The 21,119-nt window shown below is 30.8% G+C and overlaps 1 protein-coding gene across 1 annotated transcript in view; it reads left to right on the forward strand.

The window, feature by feature from the left end:
* LOC129912560 (BAI1-associated protein 3) overlaps positions 1-21,119 on the forward strand; it is a 153,605-nt gene that overhangs the window by 85,128 nt on the left and 47,358 nt on the right. The window contains exon 4 of the mRNA XM_055990854.1: positions 17,105-17,342. Within this exon, the coding sequence (XP_055846829.1) occupies positions 17,105-17,342 (238 nt within the window). The remainder of the gene's footprint in view (positions 1-17,104; positions 17,343-21,119) is intronic.

Below are 21,119 nucleotides of genomic sequence, written 5' to 3' on the forward strand. Positions count from 1 at the left end.
TTTGTGCTTGTAACTTGTAGTTGGTGAAATAGGGCCCTGGTTGCTGAATTATTTTTTTTGGCATACGAGCAAGGCTTTCGAAGGAAGTAGATATCTACTTTTTTTTAAAGATTTTTTTCCCATTTTGGAATTAAAATCTTCTCAAATTGCTAAAATTCTGACACAAAATAACAAAATCACAGCCGAAATAGCCGTACTCGTTCCTTAAAAGACTATTGATTTCATTCATCCTATTTTCTTCCAGATTTCGTTAGTATTTTCAAGGACAAGCTTGAAACAATATTTTCCTTAAAAACAATAAAGATTTCACAATACAAAAGAAATAAGCCTAGAAGACCTATTTTAAATTAAGTTCATTCTGCCTACAATAAGTTCAAAATAACTTTCATTTCCTTCCGACAACGACACTATTACAGTTTCCTATTTTAGTTTACTTAAGAAATCCCATATCTTTCTCAGATTGGGATGACAATCACAATGTAATTTCATCGTGATTACCTTGCCTATTGCCAAGGAACAAAACCTCGTCTTCCGCACCTTAACTTAACCTTAAATAATTACAATGATCCCGCACCTTTTGTCCGTAGTGCCATACCACTTGAGTCCATTTAATTTTTGGGACACAAAATTTTCTTACAATAATTGCCTTAAGACTCTTCAGAATGAAATGTAGACCGAAGGAGATGTGAGGAGTGAGGTAGATGGTGTATTTGTATATATCTATCCTATTCGTCTTGGGAGCTATCTTCATCAAGAACCACCTAAACAAGCACTCGACTAATTAATATAATTGTTTGTGTAATCGTATCATATCTATGGTGTAGCTTTTGCTTAAGCCTAATGCTCCGAGGATTAGTTCTTCATCATTTTCACCTGAAATAAGTATCCTATAAGTTGAGAGAGAGTGATTGCTGGGGAATAATAATACAAAATGGTAATTTTGTGGAATTAAACTTTGGTTTCATTATATCAATTGAAGGCGATTTAATAATTCAAAAAAAAAAGAAATAATAATAATGTGTAGCTAGATGTAAAGCTTTTGTGTTCTCGATATAAGACAATTTAAAGGGAGAAGAAAGTTAAGTTGCTTAAAGGATAATAGTCTTTTTGTTTCAATTTACTTAAACCTTGAGTACCTACTTTTGCCATTGTGCAATGTAATTTATAATGCCATAGATCATACATAACAGTTATAGTACAGAAATAAATTTTTGTGGGCATAAAAGAAGGTGGTTTTATTTTAAAATGAAAAAAAAAAAAAAAATTAAAAAATAGTTTACTCGGTTCTTGGTATTTCAATCGTCAAAGAGCGTTTTATGATGGCTTTTAAGTTCTTAAAAATAAATTGAAATTTCAATAGAACCAATTCCAACATTTTAAAAATCCGCCGCCAGTTTTTAATTTACAAGATTCGAAGAAGTGACTAATATTAAATGCAATGGAATGCATCTTGCTTTTCCATTTTCAGTAATTTTTTCTCTCCTATATTGAAAAAAATAAGATTTATATTTATAAGAGGAAACATTTTCGCAAAAAATTCCTCGAAAGTCAGCTTTATTGGACATAGAACGTTGAATGCTCTTAACAAATTTTTCTGGCAAGGATAAGACTCATAATAATATTTTTCATATAAAATTCCGTAAAAAATGAGAAGAAATTTTGGTTTCAAATCGAGTTTAATTTTTTAAACTTAAAAAATGGTATATTTTTAAGAAAAATGTAATGTATGTAAGCAACGTAACGTGACCTCATTTATAGCCTACAATTACACGACGAGTTAAATTGAATGAACATAAGAACTTGAAATCTTTGAAACAGAATTAGCTCTTTTCCACGTATATGGCCCACTCCACTTCAATTAAGCATCTCGCGATGTTCTTAAGTTCCCTTTAATGGGTTTTCAAAATCTGGAGAGCATATCAAGAGGTTATCAAGATAGACAAAGACATTCTTTATCAAAGGAGTGGGGAATGGCTTTATCCATTTATGTCTTAAACAATTAAATGTTTAACGAATTAAATATGAAATGAAATTGTTTCCTATGAATTCAAATTTTCAGGGAATAGGTGGCTGTTGGACAATGGAGTTCCATGATCGATTGATTGTTCATAGGCGAATTTCCTGTCAGGAAAATCACAACAAAAGTGTTATGAACATAAAATGCGCCCGTGAAACAAAAATACGTATGTAAATTGATATAAAAATTCTTTGTTTAGTTCCTTACATCCTTTTAATTAGGTCCTAAGTAAAGTAGCTAATTTGTATTCCTATTTGGCATAATTTTCAACACGGTAGCTCAAGCAAAGAGCCCAAGAACCCACCCCACCATGGCTATGCTGGAGGAGTGATATCCGAAAGGTGCTCGATCTTGTACATTTTAAGTACTTAGGGTTAAAATGTTCATTTTGATTTTTTTTTCTTTTGGAGGAATGCGTACGCACCGTCACAAGATATCCATACCTCTCCGTGTGCGGCACTTTCCAAGGGATTTTAAACTTAAAATGGCATACCGGCTAAAACTCCAAAAGTGTTTTAAAGATCAGCTCCCTTTGGGACCGTTTCTCGTATTACTTCAAGGGGGGATCTTGTTTAATGAGAGGATTCTTACGTCACTCATGTGACTACAAGAACTGCAGGCTCCAATACCGTGCGGCCGGCAGTAGCTAGCTACTCGTGCCACAATCTGCTTCTGCCCATATTTCGCTTCCGTGAAGAACGATTGATTACGTTGGCGTTGTTGACATTAGGCTGATGTAGTTTTTGAAGCGAGTTCCGCGGCCGACCACATCTGTTCCCAATAACTGTTGAGCTTTGTGTCGAGTCTCATTGCCAGGTATTTTACTACATTTTTGCTCTTTATGTCTTCAATATCGACGTGAAAGTCGATTGTCGTGGGAATTGTTCTTTTCGTTAAGACCCACAACACAACTTCATTTTTTTCTTAAACCATAGACAGTCCGTGTTCATCCATCCAGTGCAGTGGTTTTTTTTTTACCTATGGCGCGTTTTTTCAGCTGAACATGTTCTCTCAAATACTTCAAAATCGATCAACCAGTCTCGACAGTTGGTGACATGTCTGTTGTAGCACCATTATCGATCCACCAATCCATTGAATTTAGTTCAGTTATATAGGCATTATTGTAAACAGATACTAAGGATGCATTTGTATCAACAATGTTGCTTGGATTTTTGCTAAAATTCATGTCTTTTGCTGGTTTTTCAAAAATTACAGACATCATATTTTTTGTTTCGGGTTGTACTTTTTGGTTTTTGTCGAATCTCTTGCTTCGTTCTGTCAAATCTTGCAACTAATGCCTCATGAGCCAAGTTTTCAGTGTCTTCTCTTTTTCTGAAGTTCCTTTCTCTATAATTGCTGATTTTATCTGGTTTAGCAGTCGCTGCTAGTTCTTCCGACTTCTTCAGAATACCATCGATTGCGTCTAGAGCGCCTTCTTGATAGTCTAGCAAAACTCTAAATTTCCTCTTCCAAATAGGCCAATAAAGCCAAAATCTTTATATGCTTCGCTAGATCCATTCTTAAAAATCAGAAACAACCAATTCAAAAATCTGAAATAAAAAATTCAATCAAAATCAAAAATTAAGTTTTATTAATATTCGCGACTAGGCCCATAACCTATTGTTTTCTATGGAATCAATATTCAAATAATTATTGTATTTAAATTGAACAAAATTTTTTTTTAATGAACGAACAGTATTGAAAAAGATTTGAATCGAGAATAATAAATTTTCTAAAAACAATTTTTGATGTAAACAGAAAAACATTCTCAGTTTAAACAAACATAAATAAAGTACAAAGTATGTTAAAGTATAAATTAACATTAAAGATTATTAATTGACAACAATAACATCCATGAGAAAGAAGTCGTTTTTTTTTTTAAGATATATGTATCTTATATATATTAGATTCTGAGCCCCTTTGGCTGGCACAGAATCTATATAATGTATTAACTTCAACAGCACAGATTCTCCTTTTTATACAATTTAAATTTCACACTTCAAACAAATTATTTCTTCAAAATATTCTATAATTTTAAAGTGATCGAACAAAGTAAATAAATACAAAGTACTTTTCATCTATAACATATGTATGTATGTATTAAACTATACTTGTAATATGCAACTAGTACATCAGAAACCGTTAAGCAGAAATAGCTGTTTTTCGAAGCTTCCTTAAAAAATCAAAACAAATTTTTTTATTGGTTTTCTGTTTTTAACTATAGCTAAGAGTCCTTAAGATGTATCTAAAGCATCGACCATTCTGTTAAATTTGAGATTAAAAAAAAATTTCTATTGACATTTCATCAAACCCCTCGATCTAATGTTAAATAAACCCTCTGTCATACTCAAAAAGAACACTGTTTGTTTTGTAATTTAAACACTTACTTTTATGTGAAATCAATTTAACAAGCACAATAATTGAACACCCATTTAAGTATACTAGGTACTCCATCAGCACAAGCAAAACCCTTCTCCCATTAAAAAAAGACCACGACCTTTTCATTATGTTTCATTGTGAACAATCCATTTAACAATAAACCGCCCCCAATTCCACTTAACCCCATTTGTAAATCACCTCGGCTGAGTGCATTGAAACACATAAAATATGTAATTTTCCCAACATTGGCCGCATAAACAACACGCGTGTTGACATTGTGGTTGGGTTTGGGTTATAAAGTGAGTGTTTGTTGTTGTTGGTGTTATCAACATCATCGTATTCGGTTCCTCTTTTTGTTGATGCCCACTGTGTGGCCCGCTACACTCTTAACAACATTCAATAAGTACCTAATTCACACAACACACATTCCCATAAAATATTGATCCCTCTTTTTCTCTATCGAAACAATTTGATCGGGTTTGTAAGTGAGAGGAGGTCCTAAATATACAAATATTTGCTAACTTTGATTATCATGGTGAATTTATCTAAACTGCTGTCTAGAGAGAAAAATACATAATATAACACATTTCCAATAGGCTCTGACTCTTTTGGTGTCCTAAAGTAAAAGATACACTCATAAGAATTATTGGTACATTAACTTAAGTCGTAATACTGATTAGAGTTCGTATTGGTCCTTCAGCCTTCACCAGAAATAAAAACAAAAAAAAAAAAATAAAAAAAAAACTTTCAAGGATGAATCCACTCTGTGAAGTCGTGTGTGTAATAAAATCCTATTAGTCTTTTCATGTCGATTGAATGAAATATATAAAAAAAGGTCTTCGATTTCGAGCTCAATGCCAAAACCCTATGTCGCTAAGGATTAGGGGATTCCTATTTCAATTGCTGATTGTAAAATCACAAACGGTATTAGAATATGCGAAGATTTGCGGACGAGAGCTTCTTGATACATAAATGGAAAGGATATAGTAAATCCGATTAGAAAAAAGCATATTTTTTCATTGTCTTGCGGATTTTTTGAATATAACAGTTATTCATATAAGCTTTGCATATTATATATTTATTAGATATGTGCAGCAGAAAAGGATAAAAAAGAGTATTTAGATACAATGCAATTATTAGAATTTGAGGATCTTGTGAACTGGAGGCTATTGAACACTTGGGGAATATCCCAAAAAAATCTTACTTAATTCAGAGAAATTGTTTTGGGATACTAGATTTTCGTTATTTGGTTATAAAATGATCATAAATAGTAGTTTCAATAAAGGAAATCCTAAGAACTCTAAGAAGGAAAAAAATTGGGTTTTGTTGAAACTAAGTGGGAAGAACGATAATTTAGAAACCAATGATTGGGATCAACTTGAGGGCATATAGCAACCCCTACTCATCAACTGAGGCGTTCAGTGGCCAAGGCCACTTCACTATAAGTTGTACGTTCTTAGGTTCTATAAATTAGGTGTTTGTTTTTTTGTTTTTCTTTAATAAAATGGAAGAAATGCATTGATGCCCCAGAATTTAATTAGAATGTTACTATTGTTACTGTTGCCGTAAACATAAATTTTCAAAAATTCAAAATCTTATATTCTCATCGGGCAAGCGGGAGTGGCGCCCCATTGAAGCTTGGTTTTCACAATCAAGAAAATAAAAATAAAGAAGTTATTCGATTTTCGCGCTAGTATAAAAAGTCTTCTGACGAGTTTTTATTTTAGAAAATTCAAGCAAAAAGCAAAATGCTTAGCTGTACTCCAAATACCTACAGCCCAAAATCAGCGTAAAATAATTGTAAAAGGCGTTAATAACATATATAAATTATCAAAAAACCAGCGCCAAATAAGATAATGTATTCTATGGAATGTGTATAAGAAAATTGGAAATATAATGTGGGTGAGAGTATACCTACGGTTAGTTATTTTCGGGTCACTCGGGCGTATACGTACTTTTTAATTGCTCTGAATGGCAAGTATGTAGGTATGATTTAATTTTGTTTTTAAAAGAATGAAATGGCCAGTATTCCTCGATTTATAAACGTTTTCACGTCAAACAAAAATTGTATTATCATTGAATAATTATATATAGAAGTGACACCAATAGTTTCGAGCGCTACAGAATTTTATTTTTTTCGGCAATCAGATGTACTAAAAAATCCCCAGAGAGAATGGGGCTTGTCTTAGAAAATTATTTTTCCAAAAATTTGTTTTTAAAAAAGGAAATTTCACAAATACAAACGTAACAAAACAAATATCAAATAAAAATAAATTGTATCAACACGTCGACATCCTATAGTAGAAAAAAAAATAAGGAAATTTTACTCACACATAAAACATAAAACAAATATCAAACAAAAATAAATCGTATCGACACATCGACATCCTATAAATGAAAAAATAAAATAAGGAAATTTTACTCATACATACAAAATTACACAAATATCAAACAAAAATATTGAAAAGTTAGTTGACATTATAAATGTATCCATAGTAACTCGAAACTAAAAACAAGAAATTTTGTATTAACGACGAGAATTTGAACAAAATTAAATATTATTGTTGTATATCCTAGGCACGTTATAGCTTATAGGGCATGAAAGTTACCCTTGTTTCAATAGTCCTATTAGCGTAGGTGACAAGGTGATTGCTGTTTAATTTTGCTTTCTGAGTTCGTATCCCCACAGAGATTGCTATTTTTTTTATATTATATTTTGTTTTGGAATATTATGAAATGCGTAATAGTCTAAGAGCCGGCAGCATATTTTGGCAGTTTTGATATAACCGAAATTCGAGTGTGCACATATCTAGATATGCACCACAGTATGTCAACGGAACAAGTCTGGCAGTGATCTTTTTCAGCTTTCCCTTGCCAGACGCATCCAAAGTGCAGCAAAAAATCAATTTTTGGCGTTTTGGTATAACCGAATAAATGATACACCAAAAAATCATAAAAAATCCCCTGATTTCGAATCTGTGGGTACCGCAAGTTTCTTTTTCAGCTTTCCCCCCGCCAGACCGCTTTAAAGCATTTTTAAGTGCATTTTTCTAATAAAAACCCTGATTACTTATTTTCTGTTAGGTATAACCGTATGATGGTAACAAATTAATATTCTATGTCTATTCCAGGTCTAGAAAATATAATTTTTAGCCAGCTATTTTTCAGCCTTCCCTCTGCCAGACGCATCCAAAGTGCAGTCAAAAACCAACTTTTGGCGTTTTTCTAGGTATTACCCCAATAAATGATACACCAAAAAATCATAAAAAATCCCTTGATTTCAAAAATGTGGGTACCAGAAGTTTTTTTTAGCTTTCGCCCCGCCAGACCGCTTTGAAGCATTTTGAAATGCATTTTTCTAATAAAAAACCTAATATCTTATTTTCTGTTGGGTATAACCGTATGATGGTAACAAATTAAAATTCTATGTCTATTCCTGGTTTAGAAAATATAAGTTTAAGCCAGATATTTTTCAGCCTTCCCTCTGCCAGACGCCCTTAAAGGTTTCCCAAACAGGTTTTTCCATAGAAAAAACACCTAGTTTCTGTTTTTTTCTTATAAAATTGAAATAATATTTTTTTGTTTAGAGTAACCATATGATGGCCAAATATTAACTTTCTCTGCCTTTTCCTGATTTAGAAAATGTAAGTTTAAGCCAGTTTTGTTTCAGCCTACCCTCTGCCAGACGCCCTAAAAGGTATCTCAATAGTACGGGAAAGTTAGATTTTGCTATATGGGGCATGGGGGTCTGGGAAAAAACCCGAAATGCATTTTGACTTCAGGGCTCAAAAGGCATAAAGACACGAGTCGTAAACCAAATTTTGTTCAATCGCACTAAGAGTCATTTGGCCGCCATTTTTTTTTAATATAAATTTTAGTTTTTCACATAACTCGCGTATTTTTGAACCTACAAAAAAAACAATGTATGACAAACTTGAAATAATTTAATTTTCTACAATATATGTTAAATAACATTTTTATCCCTTTGGTTTAAAAGTTAGGGTGTTTTTTTTAAACACGTCAAAAAGTGATTTTCTTATTTTTGTCATATCTCTTTTACTTGAGCGTTTTTTAAAAAATTTGTTCGTTGTAAAAGTTGTAGATCTTTTAATTACCTTCATTTGTTACAATATTGGTTTTTCGATTTGACAGACCGTTTTCGATCTGTAGGCAAAAAACTTCAAAAAATTGCAATTCTTTGTATAGGGACAAACAAAATGATTCTTGGTGCGGTTGTACAAAATGTGGTTTTAGACTCTTTCGATCCCTGGGTTTATGCTCTTTTAATCCCTGAAGTCAAAATGCATTTCGGATTTTTTCCCAGACCCCCATGCCCCATATAGCAAAATCTAACATTCCCGTACTATTGAGATACCTTTTAGGGCGTCTGGCAGAGGGTAGGCTGAAACAAAACTGGCTTAAACTTACATTTTCTTCTATGGAAAAACCTGTTTGGGAAACCTTTAAGGGCGTCTGGCAGAGGGAAGGCTGAAAAATATCTGGCTTAAACTTATATTTTCTAAACCAGGTATAGACATAGAATTTTAATTTGTTGCCATCATACGGTTATACCCAACAGAAAATAAGATATTAGGTTTTTTATTAGAAAAATGCATTTCAAAATGCTTCAAAGCGGTCTGGCGGGGCGAAAGCTAAAAAAAAACTTCTGGTACCCACATTTTTGAAATCAGGGGATTTTTTATGATTTTTTGGTGTATCATTTATTGGGGTAATACCTAGTAAAACGCCAAAAGTTGATTTTTGACTGCACTTTGGATGCGTCTGGCAGAGGGAAGGCTGAAAAATAGCTGGCTAAAAATTATATTTTCTAGACCTGGAATAGACATAGAATATTAATTTGTTACCATCATACGGTTATACCTAACAGAAAATAAGTAATTAGGTTTTTTATTAGAAAAATGCACTTAAAAATGCTTTAAAGCGGTCTGGCGGGGGGAAAGCTGAAAAAGAAACTTGCGGTACCCACAGATTCGAAATCAGGGGATTTTTTATGATTTTTTGGTGTATCATTTATTCGGTTATACCAAAACGCCAAAAATTGATTTTTTGCTGCACTTTGGATGCGTCTGGCAAGGGAAAGCTGAAAAAGATCACTGCCAGACTTGTTCCGTTGACATACTGTGGTGCATATCTAGATTTGTGCACACTCGAATTTCGGTTATATCAAAACTGCCAAAATATGCTGTCGGCTCTCGGTCTATAACAATTAGAGTCTTTTTTTGCTGAATCGAAACTTAAGCATTTAATTACAACACAAATCCTTATGTGACAGTTTACGCCGAAGTCAAAATAGAGCCTTAAAATTTATGTTCAACATGAATTATTTAAGGTTCGTTTCAGCTAATGGCCCTTAAAGAAAAAAAAAAAAACGTTAAGAAAAACTCAATGTAATAATTTAAATGAGGTAAGAGCTCAAACCAATAAGTCGTTTTGGCTCAAACTTTTTGTTTATTTTTGATTCCAAGGAGGGAAATTTGAAATTTTTTAACGGCACCAACTAGAGATGCTGCAAATAATGATTCGGTCGAATACCGAACATTCGACCACGCTTATATGTACAGTGCGGTTCACTTGGTTAGACGCACCAATTTTCGTTTACATAAATTTCATTTTTTTTTGTGTGTGTGCAAGAATAACCAAAAAAATTGTATTTATTAGAATGGTTATTTAGTTCTTAATAGAAAAACAAAAAGAATTAGTGGGTGAGTGGAAGTTAACGGTACTTTTTAGTCCTTCTTGTCCTTGATGTAAGAAAAAGGGCAGCTTTTTTCGGTTCACATGATTAGACGCACACCTTTTAGTTAGTTTGGCGAGATCTATACAACTGATTTTTAAGATATAGTAGTTTTTTTTGAGATTTTCAAAATACTTTAATGCGAATATCTCAGAATCCTGACGTGATAGAATTTTTTTTGACTTCGGATTCTAACTCATCACATCAAATACTATAAGACAAGTATACTTTTGTTTCTAGGAGAAAAAAAAGCATTACAAGGCGGTTTAGTGAATAAGATATTTATAATTAGAAAAATAGTATATAAAATTACAAAACACGTAAAAATTTTGTTTAATGTATTTTATTATGGTTTTCTTTACATATCCCTCTGTAGGCACACCTCTTTTTTTTGACGTGATAGGCACACGGGTGCGAATTTGGTTTATGCTTTTTCATGTCGCTAGAACTTTTTTCGGTCACAATATTTTATAGAGAATCAAGCATGAAATTAATGTAGAATATTCCGAGGAATTCGAATATTGTATTCACATTTCCGAAAAAAAAAATATTTTCACCCTTATAAAGAAACTTTTTTGTGACTACTTTTTTGAAAAATCGTAATTTTTTAATTTTTGTCCTGCCATATTATGAGGAATAAGTACTTCAAATTTGAGCTCAATGCGACAAGTAGTTTTAATTTTATACAAGTTCAAATGAATCTAAAAGGATGATTTTTTAGAAACTACCCACATTTTTTAAAAATCATTTTTACAAAAATGGTACCTGATAGAATTTTTCTGAAACCAGATTTAGATTTAAGAAAATCTAATCTTTCATAATATCAAAAAGTTATTTGAAGGAGAAAAAAATAGTTAAATTTTGCAGACCAGTGTAATCAAATTAAAGGTTCACTTAAATATTTAACTGAATTATACATATTTCTCTCAACCAATATAAACAATTTAATACTCAGATTAAAGGCTAAAGCTCGGCTAAATTTAATACTTGAGTTTCATAACCATAAAATTTAACCGAGCATTAGCTTTTAACCTGAGTTGTTTTTATACACTAGCCCAAAAAGTTTAAGGAACAAAGGAAAATTCGTGATAGCTCCAAAACAAGTACCAATTCGATTTGATTTTTTCTACTAAGATAGATTTTTAGAAAAAAAAAAATTTCAAAATCGTTGAAACCTTATAAATTAAAAAAAAAAAAACTCAAAAATAAAATTGGTATGCAATTTTGTAGAAATTACTAATCCAAAAACTATTATTTTCCCAAATTTTCTTTCTGTTTTATATCTAAACTATATAAATGCTTTTGTATAAAAAATTCGTTGAAATTAAATTGGTAGTTTGGCACGGTTCTACGGTAGGTTAATAATAATTTTAAGAAATGTCCATGATTGCCCAAAAACTATTATATAATTTTTTTAAACAAAATCACTGGTACCGTTTTCGAGAAAATTAAACATTTCCTAAATTGGTTTATGACAGGTATCGTTATTTTTGATAAAAAAAAATTAGTTCTAAAAACCCCTATGGAGATTCTGCAAAAAAATGCTACATACCAAGTTTGATGTTACTCGGTAGATCCATTTAGCTGTTCCTTTGGGAGGTGGCAAAGTACTACTAATAGTTAACTAGCGATTTTCAATGGAACGCACTTTCAACGAATTCAATACAAATCGTATCCACTCGGGAAGAAGAGCATGAGTAGGTAGATGATAGTACTAGATTAAACAAAAAATCTACTATTAGCAGACTACCACCTCCAGTGGAACAGGGCTATAGTAATCCCATGTCTGATTGTTATCTCAACTTTTTTTTTGTACGAATGCATAGCTTGACTATATCATGACAAAATAAAAAGCATGTAAAAGCTACATTCTTCTAGTTTTAGAATCTTAGAACCAAATATGTATTTTATTTCAAATGGTGAAATAGAAAAATCATTGGAACTATCCCAAAACCACATTTTCTTGCATTTGCGATCAAAATATGCCCTTTTACCTTTTGAGTTTATTTTAACATTTTATTTATAAATATCGTTTAAATTTTTGATAACAAAAATGTTTTAATTAAAAATAAAGAAAAGTATACAAAAATGGTACGAAAAGATTTTTTTTTCAAAATTTAATATTTTATAAAAACTTTTAATTTTTATTTGCAGTTGCAAATTTGAACAAAGCCGTATATCCAGAGTCCTTGTTCGCAAACATAAATCAGTTTAAGCAAATAAACGAGGTTGTTTCGTATTGTATTAAAATACTTTAAAATAATGTGAAATATGGCCATATTGTATGAACTTGATCCCTACCTACTCTTGCATTATGCGGTTTAAGAAAATAGTAAGTATATGCCACAGTGCATGTGGAAAACATTCAAACAATGTGAACTACAACTTTGGCCTAGATATTATTACAAAAAGCACCCTAATCAAAATTAAATAAACACTTCTATAACTGAAGAAAATCTTCTTCTTTTCGTTAATAAAAACAAAAAACAAAATCCTTCCAAACATACATAAGAATCAAACATTCAAAAATAAATATTCAATTCAAAATAATACAAAAATTTAAAATAAATTCAATTTCAATATTACAGAAACAAAAATAAACAAACACACTACTAGCACAAAACAAAACTAATACAAATACACCAAATATAAATAATATTGTAAATGTGGTTACTTAGTAACCAAAAGTCCTTTTCAGGGATTTTTCGGCCATCGAATACACAATCCTAAAACGATTGTGGCGCCACCCCTCAAACGATTGTGGCTCCACCCCTCAAACATAGCGGACGTTTTTTCCGGTGTCACTTCTATATATAATTATTCAATGGTATTATCACTCGATTTTTTGAATATTAAACTGAGTTTGAGTTTTACTCTGTTCGAACATTCTCCGCCCTTCTCCACAAGAAATATGAAAATGTGAATGTTTTAAGAAATAATTTTACTGGATAAACAACACCTATTTCTCATTATTAAATTTTCAAACACGTGCATAATAGTCAATTTTTTAAATTCTAGACAAAAGCTAATATTATTATTTATGCTGCACTTTTTAACTTATATGATTCATTAAATTTAAAAACATTTGTGTTTTAACCAACCTTTTCCAATTACACAAAAAAAAAAAGAATGAAAACGAAAAAACTTAACCCCGATTCATTATTATTCACCTGTTTGAGGGAAATTTTCTGCCACCTGATGTGGAGGAAGGTGTGTTCTATTGTTTTGTATAATACAACGTAAACCGCAACCACAAAATTTGCAGTCGCCCAATGTTGAAAGTGGTTTTTGCAATGGAAATAGCTGTATCCATATCCTTATCCATAGATATACACATTTTATTTTAACATAATAACAATAATGGGGGAGGGTTTGGGAAAAATGAACGATTTCGATTTTAAATATGCACCCTCTCTTAAACCCAAACTAATGCATAGGTATACGAAACTTTGCTCACAACAAAAACCTTCATTTGCATTTGTTGGAAAATGGAGGAACTGTTTTTTAACGGGGATGGATTTTTAAAGTTCAACAAAAAACACAAGTTGTGAAAATTTCTTCACAGAGGAAATCGAAAAGTTTCTTGAAGCTTGTGCTAATTCTAGGTAGGCTTAAACTTTGATGCCCTTCATTTTTTTTTTTTGATTTATAAAAATCAAAAACTTCTTCAATTCAAAAACATCTTCTTCTGAGAATTCAAACCAATTGCGCCCTTAGCATCACAATGAAGTTGCTCTTTTTCGCCTGAAGACAAAATTCACTCCTGTTAAGAAAAAACGAAAATCTCTGCGAGAATAATAACACACGTTATACCTACCTTTCAACAAAAAGGTCTTTCGTCGGTCTTCATATTATACACTTACTCCCTATTATAATATTATGGTCGGGGGTTATAAAGAGGAAGATATGAAACTTGCTGTTGTTAGTTATGGCATCTTCTCTGTTGTGTGGTGAAATGTGCTTAATGAAGCACAACAAGTCCTCTGTGGTTTTTGAAACACCTGATCTTGAGGGGCTGTTTCCACATAAATAGCTAATATGAGACTTTAATACTTTGCATCTTCGCGGAATACTTTAGCTTTAGCTTAAAATTCAATTTGCATATTCAAAAGAAGACAAAAAAATATTTAAAACAACACCAGTTGAAGCTAAAATACAAACAGAAAAAAAAAAAATTATATTCTTTTTGGTTCATGGAACGTATTACCACCGTAATCCAGCAGTTTTTAGTACCAGTTACCAGTTTGCATCGCGCAGTTCTTTCTATAGTGAGAAAATGGAAAAAGACTAAAAGCTTAAAGAAGCACATTGGAATTTTGAAGTTTTTTCTTATTTTTTTTTCAAAGAAAAAGGAACTCGTACGATAGACGACATCGGAAACAGAAAAAATAGAAAAAAATATATTTCATTCGTCAAGGACCAAAATCCAATTTCAATCATTTTAAAGAAAAAGGGAAATAAAATACAACAAAAAATCTTAACACCTTAACAATGCACACAAAAAGATAGACACATTCCTTATTCGTGACTGGAATGTGTTAGTGGATCCGGAACTTTTTTTTTTGTTGTTTGCTCTTTTTATTCCTTTAGATTAAAAGTTTTGCTTCCAAAAAGTTGAGAGAGTATTGAAATGAAAAGAACTAAGATAAGGGACACATTATATCGTGTGAGTGTAAATTGTCGAAAATGGAAACTCAAAACGGAAAGGTTTGTAAAAAACGAATATGAACAAAGAAAGTTGAGAAAGCATAGAGGTAAAAAGATACAATGAAAGTTTATTTTAAGAATTCTTGAACTTAAACATTGTTAGGTTTTTGAAATATGATTTTTATTCTTGAATTGTTCTAGTGTATTAAGTATGATATGACACGTTTTTAGTTCTGTGTTTGATATTGTATCCGTTGAGAGTTAGATCGTACAAAGTTCATAGTTACCTATTGCATTTAAAAAAAAACTTTTCTCTGCATAAGGGTTAAAATTTTCAAGGCACATCAAAAGTCATTTTAAACTTAAGTAGCATCCAAATCTTTAATTCAAGATTAAATTCAATTTCCTTGAATGTGTTCTAGATGACCAATCCGAACAGAAGAACCAGTCTATCTGAATGTTGAATATAATCCCCCTTATTTAAAAACTTTGTATAACTTTATACAACTGTTTATATTTGGAAAATGTGGTCAAAAACCTTGTTCATTGTTGTCTTATAGCTGTTAAACTTATACAAAAGAGTAGATTGTCTTAACCGCGAATAATGTGATTATTATTTTTATTAAATAAAACATATTTCCAACAATTTGAAAAAAGTTATGTAGTGTATAAGTAGACAAAAATCTAATAAATACGACTGATTTAATTAACAATTAACGCAATTGACGCTAGGACATATTTTTTAGGATATCTCAGCAATTTTAATTTATTAAAGAATTTAATTTATTAATCAAAGAAAAATTCAAAATCTTTTGATTTCTTTGTATTCACAGAGAAAAAAGACCACCTGAAAACAAGCGGATTCTGTATTAAACTAAACACATTTCTATATGTTTTTTTGCCATGCTGACTTCGGTCATAAATTAAGTGGACAAATTTCTTGAATGTCCCTATTTAAAAAAAAAAAAAAAACAATTAATTTATGAGGAAAATCATCTTATTTTTATGTGCGAACATTTTTATAAACAAAAACTTGCTTCCACTGGGGATCGATCTTACAGCTGTTGGGTCACTAGGTTTCAGAGAGCAAGTTTAGGAGTCGTAGAAAAAATCAAACTCGAGCTAATCAAAGAACTGAAAAAGTTCGTCTCGATATTCCGTTAGTTTGTATGTATGTATCTCGAGTGAACAGTTTGATTCTTTAGAGGGAATCTTGATTAAGATTTTCGTGAATAAATGTTACAAAAATGATGGCACTTTTGTGATAAAATAATATTTTTTGAGCCCTTATTAAAGGCACCTTCCACAAACCCATATTTTTTTATTTCTGAATTTCTCATGAAAGTTAAAGGCTATTGCAACCAAAAATGTTGTACAGAAGTATTTAAAAAATTGTATTGCTAATAACTTACAAAATGTTCAAAAACACATTTTCAATTTTCAAAACCTCTTTTTGGAAAAATCAATTTTTCGAAAAATTTTGGATTACTTTTTTCAAATTCTGTATTTAAGCGTTGACAAATATTTTCTTGTCATACCAATTTTTGTAATGTTAGGAAACACATACATAATGTATATTAGGGTGTCCATTATTTCCCAAAGTGATGTTTTCGGGGGAGATCGAATGTTTAGGACCTAAATAACGGGAATTTAGCAAACAAAAAATTTGGAGGTCATTAACCTGTGCCTCTAGGGTCATGCTTTCCCCATACAAATTTGTGTGGGAAATTTTTAATGTACACCACCTATGACAATTATTATTGATGCAGTTTTATTGGTGTTTAATTCTTTCCACGATATTATGAGAATTATGTATTATCAAAAAAGTTTCCTTTTGTTTCCTTTAGTTTTGGTCTTAGCAGCTACCAAGTTCTTATACATATTTTCTTTTAAGTTCTTATTGTTTTACTTAGTTTTCAAAAAAAAAAGTATTTAATAAGCGATTGTTTTTATCACATACATCTGTATGCAAAAAAAGTTACTCATACGCCATAGTGACTTCTTAGTTAAACCACATACAAAATACTGCTGAAAAAAATCAATACCACTGAAATACTTTTACCATTAAATGATTCAAATTTATCACTTGAAATTCAGTAAAAGACACTTGCTATTGTGGGTTTCTAATAAAAACACAAGCCATTGAATTAAATCTCTTGAAGACAGCTTCCGCATTTATTCCCTTAAAATTCTATAAATAGATATTAACGTATACCAATATCATCTTTAAGTCTTTAAATTGAAACACAAACTCGATTATTATAATATTTTATTCATTCATATCTATTTTTATATATTCTTTGCAGTGTTCAAGAAACAGATGGCTCATATTTCGAGAGTTTTACATCGCTGGCATGGAAGCGTGAAAATCGACGTATGTCAGCGGTACGTGCCGCTGAGACACGTGCCGAAACTCTACCCGAAAATGAACGTGAACAGCCAGTCGATGAGATACTTGATCGTTTTGAAGAAAAAGAAAAGCTTTACGTCGAGGTATTGCATACGATTGCGAATACTGTTGGAGCACCAGCGCCAGGAGGACAGGTTAGTATAAAAAAAAATCTTGCACATCTTTCTGAGTCATTTTATGTAAAAGAAAAAAAAAAAAAAAAACGAAATTGAAACTCTATACACACTCAAACCCTCACACTTTTCTTCAAACATCATCCAATATCTGAGTATAACTAAGCTGGTGGAACGTTTGGCTGTCCTATGTGAATAGTAGATGTCCCCTCAGTCGTTTTTGTATTATCGTATATATCCTTGAAGTACTTTTCTTCAATAAAACTCTACAGGATATTTTTGTATGACATTAAGTCCTTTGAGAGAGATGTGGGATGAGTTGGTTTGGTCTTAGTCTTGGGAGTCTTCTCAAGAAACTTTCTTTTTTCTGTCTTGTAACAAGCTCGTTTATTTCTTTTCGTTCGTTCTATATCCTTGCAACAATATTCCCTAAGGATAATAGAGAAAACTATTGATGGATTTTCAGCATTATTTACTCGTTCGACATCGTTACGATATCCTTAAGCGAAATACATAGGAACCAGAGAATACACTCGAGTGTCCTATATTTATTTTTTTTTGTTGTGCTTCTCCTTTTGCATGTCCTTTGAATAAAAAACACAATTTTTTCCCATTAAATGTTTTTTTTCTATACATTTTTGTTTACTTATACCAAGAAGAGACCATAGGACTAGAGAGTATTACACAAAAAACTTGTCCTTCGTTATTTTGCCTCTTTTCTCGTCCTTTCAAGTATTGAATATTATTCAGCGAAGAAAGTATCCTTACACAATATGCAATAGAAAATATAATTAAAAGAGAGGAAAATTTAAATCTGTAATGTAATGTTATTCGTAGAAAATATTCTGTTTAACTTGTGATTGTGTTATATATTTTTTTTGTTATTGAAGTCGACGAGAGGGGGCAGAAGAATATCAGCCCAACATCGTTTGAAAACAAAATTCACAAAAAGAAACATTGAAAAGTTGTTGTTATGTTATGTTTTGATTTTGTTTGTTATAAGGATTCAGGCGATTTTTTTTTATTTGTTTTTGATTAAGTTTTGTTGGAATATTATTTATTTATAAGATATTTGTGTTTGTATGTGACATTAAAAGATTTCTTTATATTCAGGTGGACATTGTTATTGTAAGGATTTTACACGGTATATACACGCACAAGGACGTAAGGTAGAATAATAAATGGAATTTTGATTGAAAAAACATTTTCTATAGAAATACAAAATTAAAGGCTATATTGTTCTGATGTATGTATATATTGTCATTGGATTTCTTGGAAATGTTAACATGCAGAAAATTTGAAGAATTTTATTCTTTTTCAATAGATATGATCTGGTGGTGAGTTTTCTTCGAAAAGGGATTTTGGGGAATTTTGTTAGCGTTTCTTCGAAAAATGTTCACTTCTTTTAAGGCAACACATAATACATTAGCAGTGAACTGAAATATGTGTGTCTTGTGGAAAATATTTTGGATTTATTTAAGTCTCACCCACCTTAGTAAAATTTCAGCTTTTATGATGTATAACAAATGATACATTTTACCTTCAGTAAATCTTCTTTAAGATTTGTGTGCATTATAGAAAAGGGGAATTCTTTACAAGGTATAGTTTTTAAAAATGCCCTCAAAAGGTTTAAAAAAAAATCCTATTCGAAAAGTTTTTACGAAGCTATTTTGTGCGTTAAAGCTATTATGATTTCTATCGAAGTTGGTGAAAATTCAATCACTTTGAATTCTTTTTATCGAGTTTTATTTTTGGATAGTTAATGTATGTAGTATATTACTGAATAAATTTTACTTTACAACCCAAGTACTTAACAGTGTTAATAAAGATTACGTTGACAAATCCTGAAAAAGGAAAAAATAAAGCATTTATTTTTTCTTTCGTTCAAAGCGCATATTTTTAGCTTTCAAAGCAGTAAAAATATATCTCTTCAAAGCTGATGTGATTTTGTTTAATAAACTTTTTTCAAAGTCACTGTTGTTTTTAACTTTTAACTTTTAAAAAACATGTATGGTTTATTCCTTCTTGAAAACGGTGTTTCATGTTGACAAGAACCTCATGAAAAATTTTTACTTTAAGGCTATATCTAAAAAATGGCATATTCCTATTTTAAAAAATAAAAATCCGAAAAAATTAGGGGATTTTTTTTTAGGTATTATTTAGAAAGAGTTTTTCCACTTAAGAACTTGATTCTCGAAAAAAAAACCTTAATAACGAACGCCCAATGTACCTACATAAATAATAAAATGCACGACTGGGTCGCACGAACTTGTTTTTAAATACAAATTTAGCAAATTTACTGAAAAAAAAAACAAAAAAAAAAATCGTTTTTCAAAATTAAAAAAACAACATCTGGAAACAAATTGAGCTCCAAAACAAGTATGCAATTATATTTCTTTTATTAAGTTTCATTTTTAGAAAAAAAAAATCAAAATCGTTACCTAGAGCCATTTTTAAAAAACTTATTTTTTTTAAATAATGTTTTGAAAAAAAATTCAAAAATAAAACTGGTATGCCATTTTGTAGAAATTACCAATCAACATCTAAAACTTAAATTTCAAAAAAAGTCGATGTCCTGTTCTTGAAAATTTGATTTAAAAAAAAAATTTAAATTTTTTTTTTTAATTCAAAAATTATTTTTTTTCAAAATTTTATTTTCGATTTATATTAAAATTATGTAAATGCTTTTGTATGAGAAAATTCGTTGAAATTAAATTAGTAGATTGTCAGAAAATCTTATTTGAAAAAATAGTTCTATGACAGGTATGATTTTCTTAAAGAAAGACTGTACCTAAAAACTAACATTTGAATTTCTTAAACAAAATTGTTGGAGCCGTTTTAGGGAAAATTAAACTTTTCTAAAGTTGATATATGACAGGTTTCCCATTATTTTTGGTCATGTCTGATTGTTATCTCAAATTTTTTTCTGTACGAATGCATAACTTGATATGAATATTATAGCACCTATATCGCAAGCAAAAAATCATGCTGACCCGAAATAAGTTTCATGTCAAAAACTACTATCAACCTGTCAAAAATCTTTTCCTGGATAATATCAACTTCAAATCGTTGTCAGTTTTTATATAATCAATTTATCTATTTTTTTTTTTTGTGATGAGGGGTTATGTGACAAGGATAATTATCCAAATTAAAATAATTTTTTTTGAGAATGAAAAGGTAATTTTTTTATTAGCATGTAATATTCGAATGGTTATTCAAGTTAAGTGTTAAAATAAATGAAATGATTGCGTTTTAGATTGTAATCATAATAATTATTTCTCAAGATGTCAACTGACTTGGACTTAATAGACGATATCAATAACTAAATTTGTAGATTGCTTGAATATTTAAGTCGACTCTTATTAATAAACCATACTAATGTAATCAATTTAATAGTCAACTTAAAGCTATACTTATTAGAAACGCACAGATGTCATATAACCAGCCCTCTACATATTTGACAACGAATGTAGTTGGTTTAGTAATAGAGCATATAGCCTCAATTAGTAAAAGACGTTTTAAATTTGGTTCTTGATCAATGTACATTAAAACGATGCAGGGTTATAAAAGTACACGGGCCAAAAGTCCATAAAAGACTTCTGACTCACTTGGGTGGGTTATAAGTCGACAAATTCATTATTTGCATTTCCTGAACAGTTTTAGAAATGTCGCTTAATACATTCTTACAGGAAGGTAACTATATCAAGTTATGCATTCGTACAAAAAAAAAAGTCGAGATAACATTTTTCCATGACATTACGATGATAGAGAATGCGAAAAAAGTGGGTCCCGGAAGTC

Source organism: Episyrphus balteatus, chromosome 2, assembly GCF_945859705.1.
Source record: "Episyrphus balteatus chromosome 2, idEpiBalt1.1, whole genome shotgun sequence".
In the NCBI taxonomy this organism is placed as follows: Eukaryota; Metazoa; Arthropoda; class Insecta; order Diptera; family Syrphidae; genus Episyrphus; species Episyrphus balteatus.